Source organism: Oncorhynchus kisutch, linkage group LG11 (assembly GCF_002021735.2).
Source record: "Oncorhynchus kisutch isolate 150728-3 linkage group LG11, Okis_V2, whole genome shotgun sequence".
Taxonomy (NCBI): Eukaryota; Metazoa; Chordata; class Actinopteri; order Salmoniformes; family Salmonidae; genus Oncorhynchus; species Oncorhynchus kisutch.
Window position 1 is genome coordinate 44,861,433 of NC_034184.2, and position 27,763 is coordinate 44,889,195.

Genomic DNA, 27,763 nt, shown 5'->3' on the forward strand with positions numbered 1-27,763 from the left:
GAAATCGTTACTTCAAATCCAAGCAATTTCTCTCCAGGACAAAAAAAAGGTTTCTCTTCTAAACCGGCCTGTTTTGGCGTAATTATAGCTGTGGAACTTACCGTATTGACACCTGTCTCTGAAGAGACGACCTGTCTCTGAAGAGACGACTCTCCACACACACAAGTGCATTTTTAGGTCAAAGTAGCACTTAAACCTAGAGATCTGACAGGAATTAAACCATAGTTGTCTGTAAATATATCAAGAAGGGCTGATTATATTGCAACGGCTATCTCAGAAGCTGATCCCCCAAAAGTCTTGATATGTGTAGTCTTGCTCCAATAAAGCTGTCGATGTATGTTTTGTAAAACAACGATTATCTTAACATTTTTGTGCTTGAGAAACACAATCCTGAACTGAATAATATTCTTGTGTGGCTGAGCGTGAACATTCTGTTTTGTTTTATGTTTGTTTACAATTAATTGAACTGTGGGGGGGGGCAGCAAAGTCAAAACGTCCTTGAGCCAGCGTAGGTTCTTAAAACAGTCCAAAAGCACCAAAGCAGATTGAAAAAGGTTGTGAAGGTCCCAGGCTCTCTGCTCATTGCATTACCAACACCTAGATGTCGTGGGGTGGAAGCCATTCCAGCGATGAGGCACTTGTTGTGCAACACCTTTTACCCCTGCCTGGCAAATCTCCCCATGTTGGATCCCCATGGATGTCTCCAATACACATAATGGACTTGGCAAGGCCTGGGGTGGCCCAGCTTAGGCCTTCTACTCCACACTGTCATCCAATCACCTTATTCTTATGCTCTTGGATTGTTTAGTCACACAGCCGTCCATTTACATCAACCAATAACCAAACCGCCACACCACCTCACACACCGCATGCACCACAGAGGCACCTCTCTCACCACAGAGGCACTTAAAAGAATTAGCAGGTATTGTGCGGCATATTTTAAACACAAAAAAACGACTGCGCTCTCCCTCACTCGCTCCCCTACTCCCTCTCTGCATATAGCAGTCCAGTCCTCTTACTTCCGTAGTCCTTCTTGGTGGTCTCTTTCTACTGTTTTTTTGTCCTTTTTGTTGCCTCCTCTACTGGTTATATACTCTAGGTGTGTACCTCGCTCTCCTCTCTGACAATTATAGATCTATTTTATTTGATTTTAATGGCGTGGTCTTCCTGGCTTTGTTGTGACACAGATGTGTGTTTATGGTTGATAAAATCACATCTGGCATTTGTGCCGCAGTTGTACCTAGGCCCAATGTCTTTTACTCTACACTGAAATAGAATCGGTTCATTCTTGTCACACACACAGTTTCCTAATCTGATTTTGGATAATGTTTTGCATCTCTGCTTCGGTGGTAGTAGTAGCGCATAAATAGACCAATTTGAACAAATTGAAACATCCACATGCTTGAAATGTGCAGTTGTATGCCCCCCCCCCCCCCATCTCAACACTTCAATACTATCTTTTAAAAACCAGATCAGCCTCATATGCTTTGCCCCTTGTGATTGTCAGAAGATGACTCACCCTAAATGGTTTTAGCCCCTCATTTTCTAACCGTATTGAAACAGACATAGGACAATCAATTTGGAATGGCTCTTAGTGGGTGTTCAGGAAAATGAACAATCCCTTTGTCCACAATTGGCATGGTCCCTCAGATCCTCAAAGTGATTTAGATTTACCATCAAGAGCATATTGACTGGCTGCATCATATTGACTGGCTGGTATGGCAACTGCTCGGTATTCGACCGCAAGGCGCTACAGAGGGTACTGCGTACAGCCCCAGTACATCACTGAGGCCGAGCTCCCTTCCATCCTGGACCTCTATACCAGGCGGTGTCCAAGGAGGAAGGCCCCCAAAAATTGTACGACTCCAGCCACAGACTGTCTTTCTTGCTACCACATTGCAAGCAGAACCAACAGGACCCTGAACAACATCTACCCCCAGGCCATAAGACTTCTAAAGAAGACTGCTCAGTAGCTTATCAAATGACCACCCGGGTGACCTGCATTGAACCTTTTTTTTGCACCAACTCTCTTGCACAGACTATACTATACGCACACACTCACACATACTTACACACTCATCACATATGCTGCTGCTAGTCACTTTGACCAATTTGTACAGTACATAGCTACCTCCATTACCTCGTACCCCTGCACATCGACTCGGTACTGGTACTCCCTGTATATAGCCATGTTATTTTCTACTCCCTATATATTCTATAGCCATGTTATTTTTGACTCATTCTTTTTTATTCGTTGTTCACTGTCACTATGTATTTATATCTTTAACTCTGCATTGTTGGAAAAGTAAGTGAGCATTTTTTTTACTGTTAGTCTACACCTGTTGTCTATGAAGTATGTGACAAATAAAATGTGATTATTATTTTGATATATATTTTTATGGTCCATAAAAGAGGGGGTGGGTTTTACTTCTCCTTCTGTGGGTCCAATAATGAGCCCTTTCTTCCTCGTTCCCAACCTTCTCCAATTGATTTTTGTCAGGAAAATGAATACAGTCTCCAAGGTGCTGGGGGTCAGAGGCAGAGCGCATCCCTGCAGAAGAGGGGCGGCGCTGGGTAGAAATGAACAGCGGTAGCCCTACCATGGGACCTCTGGAGCTCCCTGATGAAAGCTGCTATTGGCTTCCGAGGAGGGCGGATGCCGCTGCTTTATGATCCATTGTCAGTTTTGTTTTTGTCGAACACCAAACATCGGGGGAAGATATTTGATGTTCACCATGCCAGACTGTGTGATTCGCATCAAAAAGGTCTGCCTGGGCAAAGTAGGGATTTTACATGCGGTCGGGAATGGGTTGAAATGAATAATCTGGCTATAACGATGTAAAACTTGATTTGAACCCCTCGAGGACACAGAATTGGTCTTTTTATAAAGGCATAAAGTAACCGTAACCATATTTCTGTAAGTCATTTTCTCCAAGTGGGGTTTAATCACAGTCTTCCCCAGTCAGCAGGGCTGCTGCACACGTTCAAGCCCACAGTGGCATCCTGTGTGTGAGGCACTACTCCGCTAATTACTAACTCATTAAAGAGCTGACTAATTAGATTGGATGTAATGCTCTTTTAAACAGATTCAACCTCCTTCATTTTAACGGCCTAATTGCATTTCTACGCTTTTTGCGGGGGGACACCTTTGAAAGCCATCCCAGTTGGGCCCTGAGATTGAGGGTTTCCACAGTGGTCGCGGAGCACGGAGGTCTCGTGTCCTGGAACCCTCAGCTGTATGCCTCACTTGTTCCTCTGTGGAAGATATATCTGTGGAACTCTGTGTAAACCGTGGGTTTAACGAATATGTCACGCGCACAATTACAGGAGCGTTTTGTTTAGTATGTTAGTGACTGGGACGAGCTTTTGGGCCAAATGACGAGGAAATGCAGGAATCTTTAGAATGTAAACGACCAGAGTCCAATCAACGCACATTTATATCCAGATGATTTGAAACGTGGCTTGTTGATTTTTGAGTAGTTCTAAGGACATTCTGATCTTACTGAACAGAGCCTCTTTTTTTTCCGGCCCTCTACTCTTCTCACATGACCTAATGATATACAGTGCTTCTCTGTCATTTGGAGAGCTTTGAAAGGAGCACACAGAGGGCCCAGGAGACAGCTTACAGGCTTATTTGGGCCCAAAAATCCTATTTTCCCTGGGTGTTGTATTTACAGGAGCACTGGTCCTCAGCTCACTTACATCTCAATGCTTCCTTTTAAGGGGGCTAGTAAAGGGTCTGATTGATGCGGCGATTGTACGCATAAGAAAGGACATCTGAAAAGTCCCCCTCACTCTGTCCCGGTTTTATATTTATTATTGTTATTATAATACAAAAAAGCATGCTATAATTTTTGTTATCTGAGAGGCTGAGGCTCCCATTTACATTTGACTTTTCATACTGCAGCCATGTGCTCTTGGGTCGATGCACTGGAGTATAACTAAGCTAGCATGGAGGATATCCAACCATTTAAATCAAGCCCCGGGAATTTTACATAACACATCATCGGCAAGCATTGGTTTTTTACATAAAGACAAAGAGGCCACAAAGAAGGACCAGACCCGGGTGTTAGCCGAGCCAACCGACTGCGTGTGTTTTGCTGGGTCCTCTAAAGCTTCACGGTCCTGTGCTCACTGTTTGTGCTCTGAGAACGCCTCTGCCAGTACCAAGGAGAAAGCTGCTTATTTTCTTACCCTGAGAAATCATTTTTGGCTCTGCCCTCAAAACTGAAACCTGTCCTCCAACGTTTTTGTGCCCCTCGGCTGTCCCGGCTCGGAGAGGGACAAGACCTCATGTCCAAGGAGTTGACACACACGGCCGCCATATTAAAGTCCATGAATTGTCCCTTTGACGTGTCACCCTCAACCACCATATGACTATGGTTTATGAAGAGTTGTGTCCGTATGGAAGGAGTAGGAGAGGTTGTTGATGCAGAGATATGGAGTACATTCTGATCAATCCCTCTCGGAGCGGACTGACGGATTCCGCAAAGATGCCCCAAACTAATATATTTAATTGTGGGCCCTGGCAATAAAGCTGTATCTCATTGGACAGCCAAGGAGGCCACTTCGTCAATGCAAGGCCACATCCTGTAGCCACTGGCAGCATGGGACAGGGACAAAATCAAAGTTGCTGCCTATGACCCCGTGCTGACTGACTGACCTGCAATCACGTCACTGATCATTTATTGACATGGAGAGCTGCCACTGTCAGTGGGTTGCTCTGCCATGGTGATGTGGACGTGAATTAACCTACATATTGTTAAAAAGTGCAAGTGCAACATAGCTAAGTCATTGCAAACTTCCTCCCTCTGTTGAACACACTTAAAATGAGATTTGTTTCCTTCTCTGCCTGTATGATCCTAATCCAATTAGGAATAACACAAATGAACCAATAGGAATAGGCTAGATATTAAATCAGATAACAATCTAGATTGATGAACAGTCCATGACAACATTAGCGGCCTTCTCCCAAAGCTGAGGGAAAATCAATAGGCTCAAAGACCTTGCATTTGCATGAGCGTATAACCCCCCCCTAATGGGACTACTTTCTGATGAGAAAAAAATTACAAGTTGAAATATTATTTTTGATTATTGGACATCCATAGCAAAATATGATTTACATTAATGAGAAGAAGTATATTAAAGGCATTTTATCCCCAGCTTCCATAACTATTGAATAATGGCCTTGGCAGCCATGCATGGGTTCGAACGCAAGAGAGGAGGAGGTAATGTCATATTAATTACTAATGGATGCCTCCATTGTTCAACCTTTTTTTAGGCCAATCTAATAATGCAGATAATATTCATCATCTGCGTATCTTTAAAAAATTATAATAATCTCATTAGCCCCTTAACCGCATATTTACTTAAAGAAAGTGGTTATTCACCACACTGGCCTTTTTAAATCACCGGTTTATTTGAAGATAGGTTTCAAAGGAAGATTAGATTTCGGAGAAAGACGTCCTTTCATGTCGCCGTACAGATGTCTGTCTGCTGCAGTTAGAAACTAGGACTTTGACCTCGTCTGGGCAACAGATATCGAGCAATTTCCTCGAAGCCATGTCATGTTGTCTGAGTTACTATGCTATTCAGTTTGTCACCAAATTAGTGTTGCATCCTGTTGTCATATAGCTATATAGGTTATGGGATCTTCTTAATTAGTATATACTCTGCTCTGTCGTGTCATGAATGATGTAGTGTTCACATTCTAGCGAGTGGTACAGCTGCTAAGGAGTTGTCTGGCCTTAGCAAACCTTTTTATAGCGCACTCTGCTACTTCATGGCCAGTAAAAATCATTTTAAAGGCCCCACATATCCTCAACATTAAGTTTAGTTCCCAACATTTGAATCCAAAACAGTATGATGCGAAAAGTACTGCACCGTTACAGGCTGTTCATGGCCCCACTCCAAAACAAGCCACATTGCCCGGCGCTACACGCTCTTAGCCAGCCCTTTTCATTTGAGGTGAATAACTCATCCCAGCTTGATCACTTACACACAATACAAATACAAACAAGAACGGCAATTGTAAGACTGAAGGGATTTGCACCTTAGCATAGCAGTTTAGAACTTGATTATTGTCATTGTTTTAAATTTTTTTTATAAAGTAGCTCACCCAAATGTTTCCATCTGCTGTCGATCTTGCACACTCCACAGCCATTAAGCAGGTCAGCGGCATAACAGGCACCACAGGTGTAATTTTCATTTGCTTTGATGTCCTGATTTTATACCCTCGTTAAAATGTGCTGAAGTTGCAGCACAGTATTAGCAAATATGCAGTTGGAATATACAAACATGAATCATTCGCTCCTTTTTAACGGGCTTCTGCTCCTGCACTGAAAATTGGGCTTCTTCTAAAACCAATTTATTGAGTGCAATTTGGAGATCTAATATTCTAATTGATATTTGTGTTATAGGTACCTTGAATACCTTTTGGTATGCCTTGGGTTCAAGGATACAGCAAGGGGTTTCATAGAAAATGTCAATTCATTAAAATAGCTACGGATGTACTATCTTAATTTGAACATTTTCTCACAGCAGGGAAAATAAACCTGCAGCAAGCGGTAATGTGAATTATTATGTGGATTATAATTAATGGACATTATTGTAGGAGTTGAGAGATTTTTCGTTAGGGTAAATCAAGTCTGACGTTTTAAGTTGAAATGAAACACTTTAGAAGCCTTTTTAACCTTGAATACACTAGAAGTTTACATTTCCTAATTATCTGCGACATCAAACGAAGATAGTGTGTCACGTTTCAGGTATATCTTTAGCTCCCTGTGAATTCTTCTTTATTTCGCCGAATTAAAATGTATTAAAAGAATCTCCTTTGAAAATGGAACCTGCTATTATGTACTCTATATCGAACCTTTTTAATGAAGTTATTCAACTCTTCAATCTATATCACCCGAAGAAACCGAAGAAACCACTGATATTATACAGAGCAAAATCCCAAGGCATTAGAAGGCCTCTTTTTAAAGTCTGAATCATATTAGGTAGAGACAACATATTCTGGTTTCTTGTTTTTTGTTGAACGTCATTCCCGTGATGGTTTTATTGCTTTAGAGCCCCCCCGGCGGGCAGGTTAGGGGAGCGACTGCTACGACTGATGAGCGTGGCAGGAAATTGGCAGATGGAAGCATCCATTTCAGCGCTAATTAGAGGGTCCACCAGCCCGAGGACTGACAAGGTTCAACTGGCCAATGTAGTGCCTGCCAGCTCCCATCCCTTGCGTTTTATAAAATGCTCTTTAATTCCCAGGCACAATATCATTAACTTTGGAAGTGGATGAACACAATGGACAAGCAATTGAATTAACTTCAACCATTGGATGTTGGAGGGGAGACTAAATGAAATGAATGTACAATATTTCCTAGGGAGGCAGCCAACCTTGGGATCGGGGCCTGATTGTTGGCAGGTCAGGCCGCTGCTGTGGGTTTGGCCCAATTACGTCCTTGTTTAGACCCATCCAGAATATTTTCTTCGAAAGAAAATAAAATCAGTGGATTTGGAGATCAATCATGTGTGCATGTCACTCCAATATCCGGGTTGGATCTTAGAATAATGAGCAGGAGCTGCTTTCTGCTTTCCAGAAGTTACCCAGCTCAGTTCCTTTCAAAGCATAGAGGTCTAGACTCTTGCCTTATAAGAATGGCACCTTTGTATTTCTTTGCTAGAGCCCCCTGTGAGGTGTGTGTGCACGCACCACGTGCCCAATACCTATGGCACCACCCCCCATTGACAAGGGCTCCTTGATCGATGGCTAAACATTCAGCCTGTTTTTCAAGTAAGAGGAAGTGACAGAATAACTTTTAATGAGAGTTTTGTCTGTGTATCCAGTCGGGCCTTCCACCAGACGATGAATAATAGACACTGTGGCTCAATACTCTGAATACTCAATCAATTGGACTGTGAGTGGTGCTTCGCAAACACGTATGGCAGCGGCGGGTGGGTAGGGGTGGGTAGGGGGGGGGGGGGTAAAAGTACTAAAGCGCTCTCGATCTGTATTTCTCTGCTGAAAAGCAAGCCTTCTCTATTGACGCTTTCTCCTGCCCGGGGTGTTTTCATTGCAGAGGATGACAAACAGCTTGTTTGTGCAGTATTGGAGATTTGTGCAGAGCTTCCCCTCCACACAAGGCGCACAAGTAAGCCTGGTCCTTGAATATCAAGTGGTCCAGCTCTCTCATTGCGCCCTGTCTGGTCGGGATAACCGTTGAAGTAACGCCATAGAATGTATTGCTTGTTCAAAGCAGGACTTACGTGTAAACTGCGACACTAAGTCTTCATTATAGACATGATGCATTGAGTAACTATCGTTGTGGTGCAATCTTGTTTAATTTACAGTGTCTTTGGGGTGTGGGATAATGTAGTGTGAGGTTGGTTGAAGACTGTCTGCATGGCAACCAATGAGGGAATTGTGTACCCATTAGATTAGTCAGTGTCCATGTTCAGGCACCTAGCGTATGAGCGACTGTGGCTTGCCTGTGCTTTTGATGCATGGCAACACCGTTCCATCATGACAGCATATCTCACTGACCTTTTACATCTAAAGACTCTATTGATGTGTACGTGTTGTCGTTGTGCGTGCACATGTATGTGCGTAAGCTACAGTTGAAGTCAGAAGTTTACATACACTTAGGTTGGAGTCATTAAAACTTGTTTTTCAACCACTCCACAAATTTCTTGTTAACAAAATATTGTTTTGGCAAGTTGGTTAGGACATCTACTTTGTGCATGACACAAGTCATTTTTGCAACAATTGTTTACAGACAGATTATTTCTGTATCACAATTCCAGTGCGTCAGAAGTTTACATACACTAAGTTCACTGTGCCTTGCAACAGCTTGGAAAATTCCCAAAAATGATGTCATAACTTAAGAAGCTTCTGATAGGCTAATTGACATCATTTGAGTCAATTGGAGATGTACCTGCGGATGTATTTCAAGGCCGTCAAACCTCTCAGGAAGGAGACGCGTTCTTCCAAAGTTGTGACAAAATGGTTTAAGGACAACAAATTCAAGGTATTGAAGTGGCCATCACAAAGCCCTGACCTCAATCCTATAGAACATTTGTGGGCAGAACTGAGAAAGTGTGTGCGAGCAAGGAGGCCTACAAACCTGACTCAGTTACACCAACTCTATCAGGAGGAATGGGCCAAAATTCAACCAACTTATTGTGGGAAGCTTGTGGAAGGCTACCCGAAATGTTTGACCCAGGCTAAACAATTTAAAGGCAATGCTACCAAATACTAATTGAGTGTATGTAAACTTCTGACCCACTGGGATGTGATGAAACAAATCAAGTCTGAAACAAATCATTCTCTCAACTATTATTCTGACATTTCTCATTCTTAAAATAAAGGTGTGATCCTGACTGACCTAAAACAGGGACTTTTTACTAGGATTAAATGTCAGGAATTGTGAAAAACTGAGTTTAAATGTATTTGGCTAAGGTGTATGTAAACTTCGGACTTCAACTGTACATGATGTGAGTGTGTGTGTATTCACGTGACTTGACAGATGAGGGGACTCACAGCTGCTGTTGGGTAGCTGAATAGCCCATTTCCACATTTCATTTGGCCCTGCCTGGACCGAGAGGGCACAATATTTTAGGCCGGAAAAATAAAATGTCATAGAAACCCTATGGAGATAAGCCATCCTTAGCTCCCAGAGCAGGTACACTTCAGCCATCCACTGCCTTAGATAACACTGGTCCCATTTTAACTGTCCCTCTGACGGTAGTGAGCACTATCCATGCTGTCCCTGTTTGGAACTCTCCTTATCTGTCTTACTTTATAACGGGCTCCTGAAATAGTTGTGTGTGTGTGTCTCTCTCTCTCTCTGTCACTGTCTCAAAATGCTCCTCGGGATATTCAGTGCATTGCATCGCTGGTGGCTTGAGGATAGTATGGTATTTGCCCCCCAGAAGTGCACAGTGACACTGGTGACACGGGAGTGTGTTGAGGCTACTCTCTTGGGACAGACTGTGCTCCTCAGGGCGGAATGGAGAAAAATTATTACTTTTATGTTTGCTTTATGGCTCATTTTTCACATTAAATGCAGAAAATCCATTAGAGGTCACTGATTCCGTATTACTTTTCATATACTATAACTAATTTCTGCAGCACAGTATCGATATAGCACTCAGTGAAACAGACTATACAGGCTTCTGGATCTCTCAACTCTCCAGCCCTTATCTACTGGGGTTTTTGGAAATGTCAACTGTCTGTGTACTGCGCTCTTGCTCTCTTTCTCTCTGTCATACACACAGGGCCGTGACTACATATGTGACCGACCGGCTCCATTTAGTCTTATGTAGCAAACTTTTTTACATTGGATAAAAGTATAGACTCCGAGATTGAAAATTGTGTATCATACACTACAGTTGAGGAACAAAGGAAAAGTAATTCTGCTTTAACTGGTTGTGTGTGTGTGTGTGTGTGTGTGTGTGTATGTGTATATATATATATATATATATATATATATATATATATATATATATATATATATATATATATATTACACACCAAATTACACACCAACTCATTCCAGGGTTTTTCTTGATTTTTTAAAACTATTTTCTACATTGTAGAATAATAGTGTCGACATCAAAACTATGAAATAACACATATGGAATCATATAGTAACCAAAAAAGTGTTAAACAAATCACCCTTTGCCTTGATGACAGCTTGGCATTCTCTTTTTTTTTATATTCTGAAATACTCCCCAGTCCTTAATGATAGCAATCACACCCATAAACATTATGCAGCCACCACTATGCTTGGAAATATGGAGAGTGGTACTCAGTAATGTGTTGTATTGGATTTGCCCCAAACATAACATTTTGTATTCAGGACAAAAAGTTAATTGCTTTGCCACATTTTTTACAGTATTACTTTTGTGCCTTATTGCAAGCAGGATATATATTTTGGAGATATTTTATTCTGTACAGGTTTTCCTTTTCACTCTGTCAATTAGGTTAGTATTGTGGAGTAACTTCAATGTTATCCATCCTCAGTTTGTCCTATCACAGCCATTAAACTCTGTAACTGTTTTAAAGTCACCATTCACCTCATTGTGAAATCCCTGAGTGGTTTCCTTCCTCTCCGGCAACTGAGTTAGGAAGGAAACCTGTTTCTTTGTAGTGACTGGGTGTATTGATACACCATCCAAAGTAGAATAACTTCACCATGCTCAAAGGGATATTCAAAAGGATAGCAAAACATTCACTACTAAGTTCTCATAACTTTGCTTTACAGAGAGGAGGCTACTGAGATAGACAGGGATGTGGCGCACAGCGGTGAGGTTGAGGTAGGCTGCAATGTATGCAGGAGGAAGCAGAGGAGTACAGTGGTTCCCAAACTTGTGGTTGGGCCCCATGTGCGGTCCCCTGAGAAATTCAGCACTAATCTTATCAAACACATTAGGAACTTAGAAAAAAGGTATGTTTCAATATGAACATTTCCACATGTCCTATGTTCCCTATAGGCCTACATTGAAATGCAATCAAAATACAAATAATAACATGTCATGTTTTCTTTTATATCGATGGTTGTTCGTCTCATCTCAATCGCCCACTGGAGTCTTAATGGGCCATGTGTTTGTATATTGACTGAGGTGAATTAACCTAAAACCGCCAAGGTGATAATGGCTGGGGTCATTTTTGTTCATTTTTGCTGTTCTTGAAATTAGTATATACATTTTTTTTTAAAAATTGAATAGAAATGCAGTAAATGAGCTTCGACTTCAAAATTTAAAAAATGGTTCGGAGACGACCCCCCCGCCCCCTCTTCCGGACCTCACTAAAACCCTGATTTATGTCCCTACATACACACACACACACACACACACACCGATACCGCTTCTGTTGTGTAAGTGTGCTTATCTAGTCACAGCGGTGTGGCCTATACGACTCCCGATAAGAGAGAGCATTGCCAGTTTGGGCAATAAAACCTGGCTTTTATGGAGCGGTCATTGTCTTTCTGTCTACAATTATGGCGATTACTCTTTTCTCCGAGCTCCCCCTAGCCCTCGCCAGTCACACTTAGAGTACATTTTACTAATGGAAAATTAAGTAGCCGTCGTGACAGTGGGGTTTATAAATATGTAAAATATACTTTTAATTATTTCAAGTGAATCTGGCAGCTAATCAATGAAGTGGGACGTGACAAACGTACGCTTGACACAGGCCATTGTAAAGCCACTGGTAAAAAGATAAGCATATCCTGTCGGCGCAGTCAGTCTCTAATTAATATTTTCAGCCTGTCATGTCCAGAGACAAATGGATTAATTGCAGCCCACTAATAATAGGTTCTTCATGAAGAGTGCCTGAGGCTGGGGGGGAGCATTAAACCAGCCTGTCGGTGTTTTGAACCCTGATGCCAAATAAATATTTATTAGGCTAGAGGTTAAGTAGATTTTTCGTGATTACACAGATAGCCACTTAGGCACAATTGTTTATCATTTATTTGAAGTTTGATTCATTGCGATTTGTTTAAAGTCATCGTATCAATTCTATTTTGGACGGTCGCATTCGCTGAGTTTTGTGGAGTAATCGATGTCCACTGAGCATTTATGAGCGTGCAGCAACCCATGGCTGCAACTAGTTGGCCTATGAGTTATTATGTTGCATAGGCCCGTACCTGTGCAGTAAACAAGCAAATCCAGTCCTTTTTCGATTCCATTTGGATTCTCTGTTGACGATAGGCTAGACTACATAATGTTATAATGTTTGCGTATTTGAACATAAATCGGGTGGTTTAGAAATTGTACAAATTTTACTGAGTTTAATTGAGTGGAAGTCATATATTTTAGACTAGTCTTTTTCTGTTTTTCTGTTAATTACTAGGGTGGTGTGGAATCCAGGTCATACCGTTTCTGTACCATACTGGGATATACGCTATTACCTCATGTGCACACAAGGGCCGCTATTTCAAAAATATATGTACAGTGGGGCAAAAAAGTATTTAGTCAGCCACCAATTGTGCAAGTTCTCCCACTTAAAAAGATGAGAGAGGCCTGTAATTTTCATCATAGGTACACTTCAACTATGACAGACAAAATGAGAAGAAAAAAAATCCAGAAAATCCCATTGTATGATTTTTTTATGAATTTATTTTCCTCCAGGAGGGGATTGAATTTCTCTGCTGTAAGCAAGCTTGATCTGGACATCTAGCCACAGTTAGCAAGCTAGGAAACCAAATGCATAGCTGGACTCGTTAGCTGGATATAATTGATTTGACACATCTTTGATTTCTTATAGTTATACTTAACTTATAGTTGTAAGCAGTGGTATAGCACGCACCCCCCGCGAGACGGGGGTGACGCCAACACCCCTAAAATGTAATAAAACAAACGGTATTCAAAATCGGACCATCTGTGTTATGAATTACCCCAGTGTACGGTATATCGCCCGAGCCTATATATTACTATTTATTCTGGATCGATACCAAATAAAAAAATAAGCAGCAGCAACAACAAAAACAATAACAGAAGTATCATTTTGACTTCTAGCACAGTTTCTCCCCCTCGTGTCCCCCCCCCCCCCCCCCCCTCTCTCACTCTGTCAGTGGCAGTTTGAGGTGAAAAATAACAAAGAAAAGCGAAGACAAATAAACGGGGCCCGTCATGGAAGTCGTCCTGCCGCTGTGGAGAAAGTTGACCTCGAGTCCACCCGCTTTTCCTCCATCTCTCACTTTTCTGTCCTTCAGAAAAAGGAGGGAGGAAGGTGGAAGGAGCAGTGTGCAGCGGTGGGCCTGGGTCACCAGCCACTGTTCTCCTCAGTTAAATGTGCGACAGTGTTTTCCGTTGGATGAACCTCCGTGTCAAGGAGATGGGCAGGACCTCATGTTTGTGCTTTTGACAAATCAGCCTATGTTTAATCTCAAGATGTCCCGGCGCTCATAAATAATGCAGGGCCGTCCCGGCGAGCCCCCAAACTCTCCCCCCCCCCTGCCGGAGAGGGCGTCTGCTCCGCGCCTCAAAGGACAACGGCACAAAATCGGACTATCCTCGCTCTCTCTCTCTCTCCCGCTGGTGTCCGTCTTCTCCCCTCTAGGGAGACGTATGCCTCTCTCTTTCCCTCTCTCTCTCTGCATCTCATGCGCCCTTCCTTGTCCCACCACTACCCAGTCCACTACCTGCACATGACTTAACTGGTCTACTGCAGTATTTTGGGAGTTTCTCCCTCTCTTGTGCTCTCTCTCTCAGACACACACACACTCTCGCTCTCACACGTTTGTGTTGTCATTCAGCCTCTCTCCTTCTCTCCCTAATATCTCTTTCTAACCTCTCTTTTCCTCTCTGTGCTTTGTGTGCTGCAATGTAGGAAGAGAAAGGAGGGTTGTGGGCAGAAGGAACAATGACTAAATAACCCTCAAGCAAGGGCTGAGGGCTCACTATCTCAAAGACCCAGAGGACCAAGAGCAGTCTTTTCCTCTACTGCATGGATGTGAAGAGGACAGTAAAAAGCACGGAGAAAGCATGTCGTGGTGTAGTGGACTGTGAACTGCATCAAATCCCCTGCATTGTATTTGTTTCCCCTCAGTGAGTTTGTTTGGGTTGTCTACAGACTGGGGAAGCTTTTGTGTTTTGATTGTTCTTTTCAGAAATTACGATTTGAATCCTATTGAAGTAGGTCTTTGGATGTTCCAAAGTCCATCTGAATGTGTCTTTTGATCAACTGGAATGATTTATTCTTCACATCAGGAGGCCTTGTACCAAGTGTAGGGTCTGAGGACTCTGTATTGAATGCACTGCACTGTGCTGATAGTTCCCTACACTGATAGTATACAACACACTACTTATATTGCTTGTATATTCCATTGATGGGATTTTCATTCGATATCTGCTGTGGGGAATAGTGGCGTGATCTGTTGCCTGGGATGGTTAGTGTTATACCTTGTTGCTCTCCACATCAAAACTCTACAAATGAATAGAGCTTCGTACTACCTGGAATCAATCTTTATTTCTATTGCGCAGTAACATTTTGTGGTTCGTTATTTTCCAATCATCTCTGACTGAATGGTGGGGGAACAATTCTCCCACATCTCACACCCTTTCTTTTTCTTTTCCAGGCACTAGGAAGTTGCTACTTCCTTCACGAATCATTGAAAAACATCCAGCAGTTTGATTTCAAAGGTGAGTCGCCCCCGCCCCCCCCACCCCACCCAATGAAATCTCCACTCCTGCTCTCTCACAGTCCCCCCTCCGTATAACACCCTACACGTCCCATCACCACTTCCATCAAAACCAGTACAGTTGACATTGACTGGGGAAGATAACGTAAAGTGAGCGATAGAATGGTAATGCTTGTTAATATTAGGATTTAATTCATGAGATTTCGGGCTCCACGGTAATTGTGTACAGAGGTTATTGGACAGTTACGGCGCTCTCATCAGCCCGGGGTGTCAGAGGGCCAGGGGCCCGGCGGCCAGGCTAATTAAAAGAGGGGATATAGATGTGGAGCCACAACGTCGTTCCCATTACACCAGAGTCAGCATTAGCACCATGCACTCACCCCCAGTGAAGGACGGGGCGAGGGGGGGGGGAAGGTGAGAGGACACACACATGCATGCGGACATGGATACACACACGCACACACATCAGCAGGCATATACGCGCGCACACACCCTCACCTTCACCCGTCAAACCCCCTCGGAAAACAACATGCTTCTCTTACATGGGATTAGGATATGTCCAGAAGGAGCTCATTCACACTGTACAAGATGTTACTGGACTGAATAAAAATGTTAACTTTGTAGCCTACATCAATCGTTTCGCTTCCTTGGTAAAGAACTATGCCGCATTTGCCAGGATCCATATTAATCCATTAGGCGTCTCAGAGTAAGATTGCTGATCAGGTACCCCCTGTCCATTCATTATAACCTAGTCCAAACGGATCCTAGATCAGCCCTGCTACTCTGAGACTCTTCATGGAAACGGTTCCAGGTGTCACGTGACTGTGGAAGACGTTTTTAGGCTCTGACCTCAGTTCAGGTTATGTTTTGCACTTACGCAGAGGCCATGACCCATACTCATAGGATCAGTGTCAGATCTTTGCCATGCCAAACCGTTTTGACCACAGATATTTTCCACCTTTTGAATGTTTGTAACTTCGTGTAACTGAAGGGCATAGCACCATGTAAAACATACTCCCCTTTGATCCGAGAGGAACACCCTTTAGTTCTAGGAACCTTCATTTAGTTCAAGATCTCTGATACTGATCTTATGAGTATAGGTCACGGCATCACGCTGTTTCATGGATTGGGGGTGCCCCCCGTTTTTTAGGCCCGCGGATCAATCTCCCACAGAAAACTTTTTTTTATTTTTTATATATATATATATATCAACTTCCTGTTGTTAGAATATACAGAATACACAAGGTGCAATTTCCACAGCAAATTGCCCCAACAAAATGTAACGGAAAGCCCCCAAAAGTCTGGTGCCTGCTCTGGCTGCGTGTTTGGGTATGGATGTGGGTACACAGACCTGCGAGCCACTGCTGCCCCTCATGATGAGTTCAGTTTTGTGGTCCCCCCCCCCACACACACACCCATCAAAGTTGCCCATCCCGGTGCTATTTGGATCGCCTCAACAACAGATCGTCTAAGGCCTCCGTGGAAGTACAACACGCAACCTGATCTTAGACAGGGTAGGCGTGGAGAATCTGTGCAGGAGAACCTCTATAGATACTTCCACTTACAACCAGCAGGTGGAGTAGTAGCCTGATGAAGCCCTGGATTTATGCACGCATGACTACATCTTGATCTACAAAACTGCTTAGTAGGTTAAACTACATTAGTAGGTTTGGACTGCGAATCATAGCCTCTTAAACGACTAGCTTGTCTTGTATTAATACGTCCTCTTTGGCTTTCTTTGTCTGTGTTCTTCCCCTTAGCCAAGAAATTCAAGAAGGTGGTTGGGAAAGAGATCTACTCAGACACACTAGAGAGCACACCCATGTTGGAGAAGGAGAAGTTTCCTCAGGACTACTTCCCTGAGGTGTGTATCACTTCACTGTTGCTGTAGTGACTGAGTGGGACTGTCTCTCGGCCTCTACTTTATCCTGAAGTGCTGGGACTTTGATTGATATACAGTAGTGCCGTCAGTAATGTATACTACACAGCAATGTGACATGACTTCGCAATCTTAAAAAAAGATAACTTATGACTTAGGCAAGGCATGGAGCTTGACAATACATTTTGGGTGGTTGCATTTAGTCCCCATAATGCAGTAGGTATTGCAAGAGCTGAAAACATATTGGTGATAGCTTATACTTAAAAAAAACAAAAAAACATTTACTTTCTCAATTTCACAATGCACAATTTTTGGGACTTGCAACACTTTTTGCGTAGCACAGTTTTTTACATTTTTTCATATCAAAATGATTTATGTTGTGTAATATAAAAAATAAAAAAATAGGTACAGTTGAAGTCAGAAGTTTACATACACTTAGGTTGGAGTCATTAAAACCCGTTTTTCAACCACTCCACAAATTTCTTGTTAACAAACTATAGTTTTGGCAAGTCGGTTAGGACATCTACTTTGTGCATGACACAAGTAATTTTTCCAACAATTGTTTACAGACAGATTATTTCACTTGTAACTCAATGTATCACAATTCAAGTGGGTCAGAAGTTTACATACACTAAGTTGACTGTGCCTCTAAACAGCTTGGAAAATTCCAGAAAATGATGTCATGACAATAAGAAGCTTCTGAGAGGCTAACTTACAGAATTTGAATCAATTGGAGGTGTACTTGTGGATGTATTTCAAGGCCTACCTTAAAACTCAGTGCCTCTTTGCTTGACATCATGGGAAAATCAAAAGAAATCAGCCAAGACCTCAGAAAACAAATTGTAGACCTCCACAAGTCTGGTTCATCCTTGGGAACAATTTCCAAATGCCTGAAGGTACCACGTTCATATGTACAAACAATAGTACGCAAGTATAAACACCATGGGACCACGCAGCCTTAATACCGCTCAGGAAGGAGACGCGTTCTATCTCCTAGAGGTGAACGTTCTTTGGTACGAAAAGTGCAAATCATTCCCAGAACAACAGCAAAGGACCTTGTGAAGATGCTGGAGGAAACAGGTACAAAAGTATCTATATCCACAGTAAAACGAGTCCTATATCAACATAACCTGAAAGGCCGCTCAGCAAGGAAGAAGCCACTCCTCCAAACCCGCCATAAAAATGACTACGGTTTGCAACTGCACATGGGGACAAAGATCGTATATTTTGGAGAAATGTCCTCTGGTCTGATGAAACAAAAATAGAACTGTTTGGCCATAATGACCATTGTTATGTTTGGAGGGGGGTGGGAGACTTGGGGGAGGCTTGCAAACCAAAGAACTCCATCCCAACTGTGAAGCACAGGGGTAGCAGCATCATGTTGTGGAGGTGCTTTGCTGCAGGAGGGACTGGCATCATGAGGTAGGAAAATTATGTGGATACATTGAAGCAACATCTCAAGACATCAGTCAGGAAGTTAAAGCTTAGTCGCAAATGGGTCTTCCAAATGGACTATGACCCCAAGCATACTTCCAAAGTTGTGGCAAAATGGCTCAAGGACATCAAAGTCAAGGTATTGGAGTGGCCATCACAAAGCCCTGACCTCAATCCTGTAGAAAGTATGTGGGCAGAACTGAGAAAGCCTGTGTTCCGAGCAAGGAGGCCTACAAACCTGACTCAGTTACACCAGCTCTGTGAGGAGGAATGGGCCAAAATTCATCCGACTTATTGTGGGAAACTTGTGGAAGGCTACCTGAAACGTTTGACGCAAGTTAAACAATTTAAAGGCAATGCTGCCAAATACTAATTGAGTGTATGTACATTTCTGACCAACTGGGAATGTGATGAAAGAAATAAAAGCTGAAATAAATCATTCTCTCTACTATTATTCTGACATTTCGCATTCTTAAAATACAGGTGTGATCCTACCTGACCTAAGACAGGGAATTTTTACTTGGATTAAATGTCAGGATTTGTGGCAAACTGAGTTTAAATGTACATGGCTAAGGTGTATGTAATCCTCCAACTTCCACTCTTCAACAACTATATGTTTTATAAAATAAGTCAAACATATGACTATTGGTACCATTACACATTTATGTCAGTGTATTTTATCTATGGAGTACTTTCCTTTACTCTTTAGCATTTTCACAAAAGACAGTTATTTCGGCTTCAGAATTTTTTCTTTAGTTTACGTTCCCTCAAAAAGCTAATTTATTACAAGGCTCAGTTGAACAGTGAAAGATTGAGATGGCAGCATTGCAAAGTCTTTAATTTGGTTGCTCGCCATGCTTTGTAATGCAGCCTGTGTCTGTCTGTTCGTTCTGTGGGTTCCTCTGCTTGGTCCACATCATAAGGTAGCGTCGCGCTGTGCTGATATAGTAATAAAGAGCGTGACCGCCCGCGTGTCATCCCCATACTCCCCGCTCATCTGTCAACCGCGCTCCACCGGCCGCCTCCTCAAATATATGCAAAGGAGATGGATACGGCCTTTCACAGACGCAGTCTCCTAATTTCTGCCTCTTTCTCACACACACACACACACACACACACACACACACACACACACACACACACACACACACACACACTCACTCTCTTTCTCTTCCACCCCACCTTGGAGTTCCCCAGTTTGCCATTTTCGCAGATGATCTAAAACCAATTACGTCGATTGAGGCGTGAAGTCGTTTACAATTATGACAAGAAAGCGGTGTTTCGGTGAGTTACGAAGACGAGTGGCAAAACCAAACAACACCGGGAGCGGCGCTAAAAGCGAGCGCATGGAAGAGAAAAGTTTGCTCCCTGATTTATTCCTCTTTATTTCTCTTTATTCCTCTTTCACGGCTGGGTTATGAATCTTGGATGATGCTTCCGAGAGCAGCACTCCAGATAATGTTAGCCCATTTAAAAAGAGCAGATTTGTGTAGTCTATCAGGGCTGACTATTTTTTTCTTGTCCCCCCCGCCCGGCTAGTGAGAAATTGGTTGTTATCATAGATCACAAATACTGCTCAAACCTCTTATGAAAGATGAATTAATTTCACTAATGGTTTAATGCAGAGATCTCATGAGGAAGTCAGGCGCGCGATAACCCCTGCCTCGTCCCCCGGCTTCTTCCCATGGTGATTTATGCTGTCTTTTAGTAGATGAAACCGCCTGGATTTGCCATCCATCTACAGCCTTAAGGAATCCTATTAACATGGGATCTGGGACAAGAAGGACCGCCACGGGCCCCGCAATGTGGTCCCAACTGGGTTCTGCAGGGTACCGCTCTGGGTCTGAGTGTTGTGGAACCAAATCCTAAGACAATGCATACACACATGGACCGTGATAATCAGGAAAAAAGGCCTCGCCAGAAGCTTAGAATATGTGCGTTACAGAGAGCATGGGTTAAGACATGTTATTTTCCATTGGAATCTATATGATTTACTTTAAAAAAGAATATTTTTTTTTACATCCCATAGAGGTGATACAGTAGAATGTAGCAGCAGACAGTTTAGGCGGCTCGTCGGAGACGTAACACCTCTCTTTCTCCACTTGAGCGTTACCTTTACAGTCCACCATTAATAAACTGTCACTCGTAGATGGCCTGCTGACATCATGGTGGGAGGGGCTTGGTCGGTACAGTCCCTGTTTGAGTGGCAGCGCTGGTTAAATACCAGCAATGCAACCGAGACAAAATGACATTTCCTGGCTTCTCTTAGATTTGAGTGCACTTGGGTTGGTCGGTGTGAGTGTGTGTGTGTGTGTCGGACCTTGTGTCACACACATACCCTCCCTTGCTGTCCCATGTAGACCTCCATGTCCCCAATTGAGGTGAACAGGACCCTACTGTGACCCCAAGTCCCTTAGGTTGAGTCTGCTGAAATGACAACCTCTCCCTCCCTGTATGCAAAACACACTGCCTTCATACTCCCCAGACTGTGAGTTATGGCTTCAAGTGGAGGAGAAAGGAGAGGGGGGGACATTAAATGAAAAGCTGAATAAGAAGGAACTGGACAAAATAACAGGCACATTTCTTCTTGAAAAATTGATGTGATGGATTTGGCAAGCTGTCATTTCTTGTTGTTTTGTCAAACCTTTCAACTTGCCCAAGTATGTATGTATGTATGTATGTATGTATGTATGTATGTATGTATGTATGTATGTATGCATCTATGTACAGTGGGGCAAAAAAGTATTTAGCCAGCCACAGTTGATTTCTCACTACTTTGTTATATACCCTTTGTTGGCAATGACAGAGGTCAAATGTTTCCTGTAAGTCTCATTTTGTCTGTCATAGTTGAAGTGTACCTAGGATGAAAATTACAGGCCTCTCATCTTTTTAAGTGGGAGAACTTGCACAATTGGTGGCTGACTAAATACTTTTTTGCCCCACTGTATGTATTTTTTGTTTGGTGCAGTAATGCATGCTTCCCCCCCAAAAAATGCCATCATAAGGATTTGTCATTTGCTTATACAAATAAAGTACACGACCGAGACCTTAAAGTCCCCTTCCCATTGGACGAAAGTGATCATTGTCCATATAAGGTTGTATTTCTTGTTCTCCACCACACATCTGCTCATTAAAGCATTGGTTGTGGACTACAGTCAGACACCCTTTTAGTACTCTTTTGTAAACTCTTATATTATGGTTATGTGGCAGCCATGGAATTCCAATTTTCATGGCAAGTCACCGTCCCTTTAAATGGGAAAGTGGTATTGTTTCTGTCTGTGGTCCAGAGACAATCCAAGACTTAGCTGCTAGGATCCATTTAGAGAGAAATCGGTGGTCTAGAGAATCCAGGTATATTTGTCCCATTGGCTACCTATCCCTTTCCCAAGCCTCTGTTATGGGGCGGCAGGGTAGCCTAGTGGTTAGAGCGTTGGACTAGTAACCGAAAGGTTGGAAGTTCAAATCCCTGAGCTGACAAGGTACAAATCTGTCGTTCTGCCCCTGAACAGGCAGTTAACCCACTGTTCCTAGGCAGTCATTGAAAATAAGAATTTGTTCTTAACTGACTTGCCTAGTAAAGTAAAGGTAAAATTTAAAAAAATTCCCCCCTCGGTCTCCACTGTCTCTATAAAGGACTTGTCCTTCCCTCTACACACCACTGGTTTGGGACATTTTAATCAGAGACCCCCCTCAATCCCACCACACACACACAGTCTTGTTTTACTAACATAATTGATTCCCATACAAAATGTCCCTTACCTTTAACCGCTAAACCTAAATCGAACACTAATTCTAACCCAAAAAAGCTTTTTTCCTTGTGGGGACTGGCAAAATGTCCCCAGTTGGTCAGATTATTTTTCCCATTTACATCTCTCTTATCTTTCCAGTCCTGTAAAACCCACCCTAGTCCTAAAGACCCATCTTTTTTATTTGATGGGATCCCTGTCTGAGTGGGGGTGGGGGCGGGGGGGGGGTCTCAGCTGAAATATAGGAAAGGTCAACAAATACATTTAAAAAAGGACTGGGTGTGCCACCGTGACATGCGTGACATTTGATAGTGGAACTGAAAACTTCCAATGGACACACGTGGGGAGTTTATGGTGCCGCTTCCTGTAATGGGGAATCCATTTGATGGCCCCATAGCCCGCTCTCCACTACTCGCCTCTCCGTCCCGTGTCGGCTGGGAGCCTGGCTGTCATGGCTGACCCCCACTCTACAGCCGTTCATCACTGTCACAGTCTGGGGACCCCATCACTGGCCATGGAAGGTCAGCCTCAATCCTTTACTGCCTTCACCCTCAGCCTGTGTCACCCCCCCCCCCAGCTTTTCAACTTGTCTTACCTAGAGCAATAGGGCATGTACATTTTAATCACTAGGACCCAGGTGTTTTCCTGGCCCTGTAGCACATACTGTAGTCATTTAGGCAGACATTACACCCTTGTATTTGATTGGGTACATGGTAGTTGGTTGTCACTCTGTCTGTGAATTTCCCAGGCCCGTGTGACAACACTGTGTGTTGATGAATGGAGGGGTGTGTGTGCGTGTGTGCGTGGTGCCATAGCCAAACAAGGCGACAAGGGTCAATCAGTCATAGGAGGAGGAAGCAGGGCAATCTGAGGTTGCACGACAGGAAGTGATGGATTTAAATGTTATGATTGTAGTTAATGGCTCTTTAAATTACATTTTAGATGAAATGTATTACGCGCTGCATTAAGAGTGCAGGTTTGGAGCCCATCCTCTCCTTGCCTCCTCAATCCCCTCCCCGTCATCCTCTTCCTCCTCTTCCGCATCCTCTCTTTATTAAAGTCATTACAATGTTGTCACATATATCACACATCACATATATACAGTGAACATGAATCTCCCTCAGGAAGTCGGGTTAATATGATGCATAAAAACCTCTTCTTACCACCTAAATGTCACAATGTGATTACTGAATCAATATCCTTGAAACATCTGTGTTTGTTTTGTTGAAGGTAGAAGTACTTCCTCGTGTATTTTATTTTCGACGACAACATCGTGTAAAACTATTCGTTTTATTATTTGTCTTTTTAAATGATCACAAAATATTTGAGTGCAATCCGATCCGTTCATGGGAAAACGATTTAGATTTACCTCAAACACACACAATATTGGACAGTGGGGTATAATTGGGCCCATACATTCTGCCAGGCGGTATAGATTAATTCAAGTATGCTAATGTAATTCAATTTGATACAGTTAATCTTGTACTAATGCAGATTGAAGGATGTGAGATGCAATCAAATAGCTCTCAGGCCTTTAAAATGGCATCTAAGTTTTTAAATAAAATGAGTCAATTTGTAATTATGTGACCTGGGCCATAATTAGTTTATTCATCACCACGGTTAACTCCCCATTAGGATGCTCAGAAAGCCCCTGGAATATTTATTTATTTATGCGTTCAAAATTAGGACGATTTTTCTCTCGTTCAATAACGAGCTTCATGGTAAATCATATGCTGTGTGAGAGCTGGGACTCCTGACCGGGTAATTCCCTCAGTTAGTAGCACAATGGGGTGAGGCTATAGGAGGTTGACCAGGTGGCTTTAGGTCGGGCCACTAGAACACTTTGGAAGTCATACTGTTTTCCCATTGTCATGACAGTGTTGGTCCTCTGTAGCTCAGTTGGTAGAGCATGGTACTTGCAGCCACGGTATAGTGGGCTAAATTCCCGTGACCACCCATACATAAACAATGTATGCACGCATGACTGTAATTCGCTTAGGATCAAAGTGTCTGCTAAATGGCTTATGTTATATATTATGAGGCTCAGGTTAGACAAATATGTAAATACAGGGAAAATTTATATGCTGTATAGTAATGATACGAATCCTACTGAAATGAAGAAAAAAAAACTCTCAGAAGAGAGTTTGTCTTTGCGTTTGTATAGCCCACACTGGCTATGTATGCCAGTTGAGATTGTTGGTGCACTGCAGTACGTTTCAATTCCACATGCTATCAATGCTAACGTTCAGTCTGCATGTGTATCCTCCCTATGTTGCAGTGCAAGTGGTCCAGAAAAGGCTTTATCAGGACTCGATGGGCTCTGGCTGACTGGTGAGTCTCGAGCACATCTCATGTTACATCTCACGCTACACTTAGGATCAAATTGAATATCAACTTTTCCTCCAGGTGCATTTCAGCGTCACGTCCAACTGTGACTACCTGTAAAGCCTAGCAGTATCACTCGCAGTACCTGTCACTTTGGCTTTACCCCTCTATACATAGGGTATATCCCATGGGGCTTTGCAGGTCCGTTCTTCATAGACAGAGGAGAGGTAGAGTCAGTCTTCCCTAGAGAGAGAGACTTTACTTCGCTCCCTCTCCCAACCGACAGCGAGCTAGGAACGGGCCAGGATTGGATTAGGTATAATCGTGTTAGTCAGTAGTTGCATATGACAGATGACAGAAAACATTACATACAATTGAACCTGTGCGAGATGAATACAAACGTTTGGGCAGGGCGGGCGTGGGGGGGGGGGTCGTAATCTAATAGAAGGATGACGTGAGAACAAAAGGGCTGAAACGGTAACATTCTAAATGAGGCAGGCATGACTCGAGACAGGCACTTGGAGGAAGAGAGAGAGAGAGAGAGAGAGGGACAAGGATGACCGAGAGGGACACGGGTGAGGGGGACATTTTGTGTATTTATTTAGAAGTTTGTCAACAGCATAAGCGTCTTGAGGTGAGATGTTCTGAGAAAAACAGTTACAGAGATTGATATAGTAGATCGATGAGACGGGCTTAGCAACAGTAGCACTACCAGGAGGGAAATGGACATGTCAGTCTGCCTGTAGTGCGGCGAGACAAATTCATCTCACTGCTCCATTCACACAACCGTACCCGTGGTCCACAGGCCAAGAGGTCAGTCATGTAGTTCAGGGGTCTCAAACTGAAATTACCTGGGGTCCAACTAACATACGTCTCTCTCTGTCCCCTCCCAGTGCTTTTGACCTGGTCAACATCCACTTGTTCCACGATGCCTCCAACATACTGGCTTGGGAGAAGAGCCCCTCAGTCTACTCCGGGACGAGACAGAAGGCCCTGGGCTTCGTCTTAGATAGGTGACTGGCATGCTCCTCCTTATTCTCGCCATCTCATCTATGCAACTATTTTCTCTGTCCCTTCTCCATCTAGCCTCTCGCCGTTATTTCCATCTCTCCACCCACTCCTCTTTTCCACATCTCATCTCCCTATATTCTCTCCACCTAAATCAAATCAAATATATTTATATAGCCCTTCGTACATCAGCTGATATCTCAAAGTGCTGTACAGAAACCCAGCCTAAAACCCCAAACAGCAAGCAATGCAGGTTGTAGAAGCACCGTGGCTAGGAAAACTCCCTAGAAAGGCCAAAACCTAGGAAGAAACCTAGAGAAGAACCAGGCTATGTGGGGTGGCCAGTCCTCTTCTGGCTGTGCCGGGTGGAGATTATAACAGAACATGGCCAAGATGTTCAAATGTTCATAAATGACCAGCATGGTCAAATAATAATAATCACAGGCAGAACAGTTGAAACTGGAGCAGCAGCACGGCCAGGTGGACTGGGGACAGCAAGGAGTCATCATGTCAGGTAGTCCTGAGGCATGGTCCTAGGGCTCAGGTCCTCCGAGAGAGCGAAAGAAAGAGAGAAAGATAGAATTAGAGAGAGCATACTTAAATTCACACAGGACACCGGATAGGACAGGAGAAGTACTCCAGATATAACAAACTGACCCTAGCCCCCCGACACATAAACTACTGCAGCATAAATACTGGAGGCTGAGACAGGAGGGGTCAGGAGACACTGTGGCCCCATCCGATGACACCCCCGGACAGGGCCAAACAGGAAGGATATAACCTATAACCTCTCCACCTATTCTCTTCATCTTTCCTCTCAGTATCCTCTCCATCTCTGCGTTCACCATTCTCTCCATATCGCCTCTCACCGTTCTCTCCTCCTTTCCATTCGACCCCGAGCAACGCGCTCACCTCTCTACCAGCAGAGAATCCTTCGTCTTGCACCCAAAGACCCCTCTAAGAAAACATGAGAGCCGTTTCCCGCTAATGTGATTTATGTGACGTCCATTGACAGTGGAGAGGGATGATGTAGTGTTCTAGTGGCCCTTTGCTCTTTACCTGGTCATGCTAACACCAAATAAAAGCTACGTGGCAGCCCTGCATTACGTGCCCCCCCCCCCACCACCATTTGAAATGGAGTCTGAATGCACAGCGTCTTTCATCTCCTTCCACTTTGAATAACTGCATGCATATGGCCGCCATGTATTATCAAGGGTTTTGGCACCTCGTGAATTAGCGTTTTATGTAGTGTATGCTTTCGTTTTGATGAAAGAATGCTTTGCGTTTAATGGACAGGGAAGTGGGGGGTGTTTTGGGAAAATGGTTAGCTTAAAAAAAAAATATATATATATATATTATATATATTATATATTATACATTATATATTATATATAATATATATATATAATATATATATATAAAGATATATAATATATATATATAATATATATAATATAAATATAAATATATATATATTTTTTTTAAGCTAACCATTAATAATAATATAATATATATATTATATATTAATTATATATTAATATATATTAATATATATATATATTATATATATATATATATATATATTATATATATATATTAATATATATATATATTAATATATTTAATAATAATATAAATAATATTATATTATATATTATTATAATATATATATATATATATATATATATATATTATATATTATATATATTATATATATATATGTGTATATATATATATATATATATATATATATATATATATATAAAATATGAACCATAATTTATATATTTATATATATATATTATATATTATATATATTATATATATATATATATATATAAAAATATGAACCATAATTTACCTGGATTTATGGGCATAATGAAGTAACTTGTTGTTTACATTGAGGGTTTTGACCGTATTTTCTATGTTTTCGTCATGTTCTTGAAGTTGATTTATTTGTAAAAGTCGCCTCATAAATACGACTAAATGGCGCGTTTTCTGGTGGAGAGTGAATAGCACTGGGCTGGTGAGTGGCAGTTTCCATGCTCCCCTCCTCTAAGTCCCCTTGTGCTCAGAAGGTATCCTTCACTGTTAATTCCTGGGACATATCATTAAAAGGTGACAATGGCAGGGGATTTTTTCCCTTTTTCGGGACGTGGGAGGAGTAACCTAAGGGGTATGGGAGGTGTAGGCCTATGTTCGGACTAGGCTGGTATCCCATGCAGGGGGTG

General features: G+C 42.5%; 1 protein-coding gene across 3 annotated transcripts in view; it reads left to right on the top strand.

The window, feature by feature from the left end:
- Positions 1-27,763, top strand: part of inpp5a (inositol polyphosphate-5-phosphatase A) — a 185,552-nt gene that overhangs the window by 98,551 nt on the left and 59,238 nt on the right. For all 3 annotated transcript variants that reach the window (XM_031835845.1, XM_031835844.1, XM_031835843.1), the window contains exons 5-8: positions 15,078-15,141; positions 16,901-17,004; positions 24,478-24,530; positions 25,418-25,537. In XM_031835845.1, coding sequence (XP_031691705.1) covers positions 15,078-15,141; positions 16,901-17,004; positions 24,478-24,530; positions 25,418-25,537 — 341 coding nt within the window. The remainder of the gene's footprint in view (positions 1-15,077; positions 15,142-16,900; positions 17,005-24,477; positions 24,531-25,417; positions 25,538-27,763) is intronic.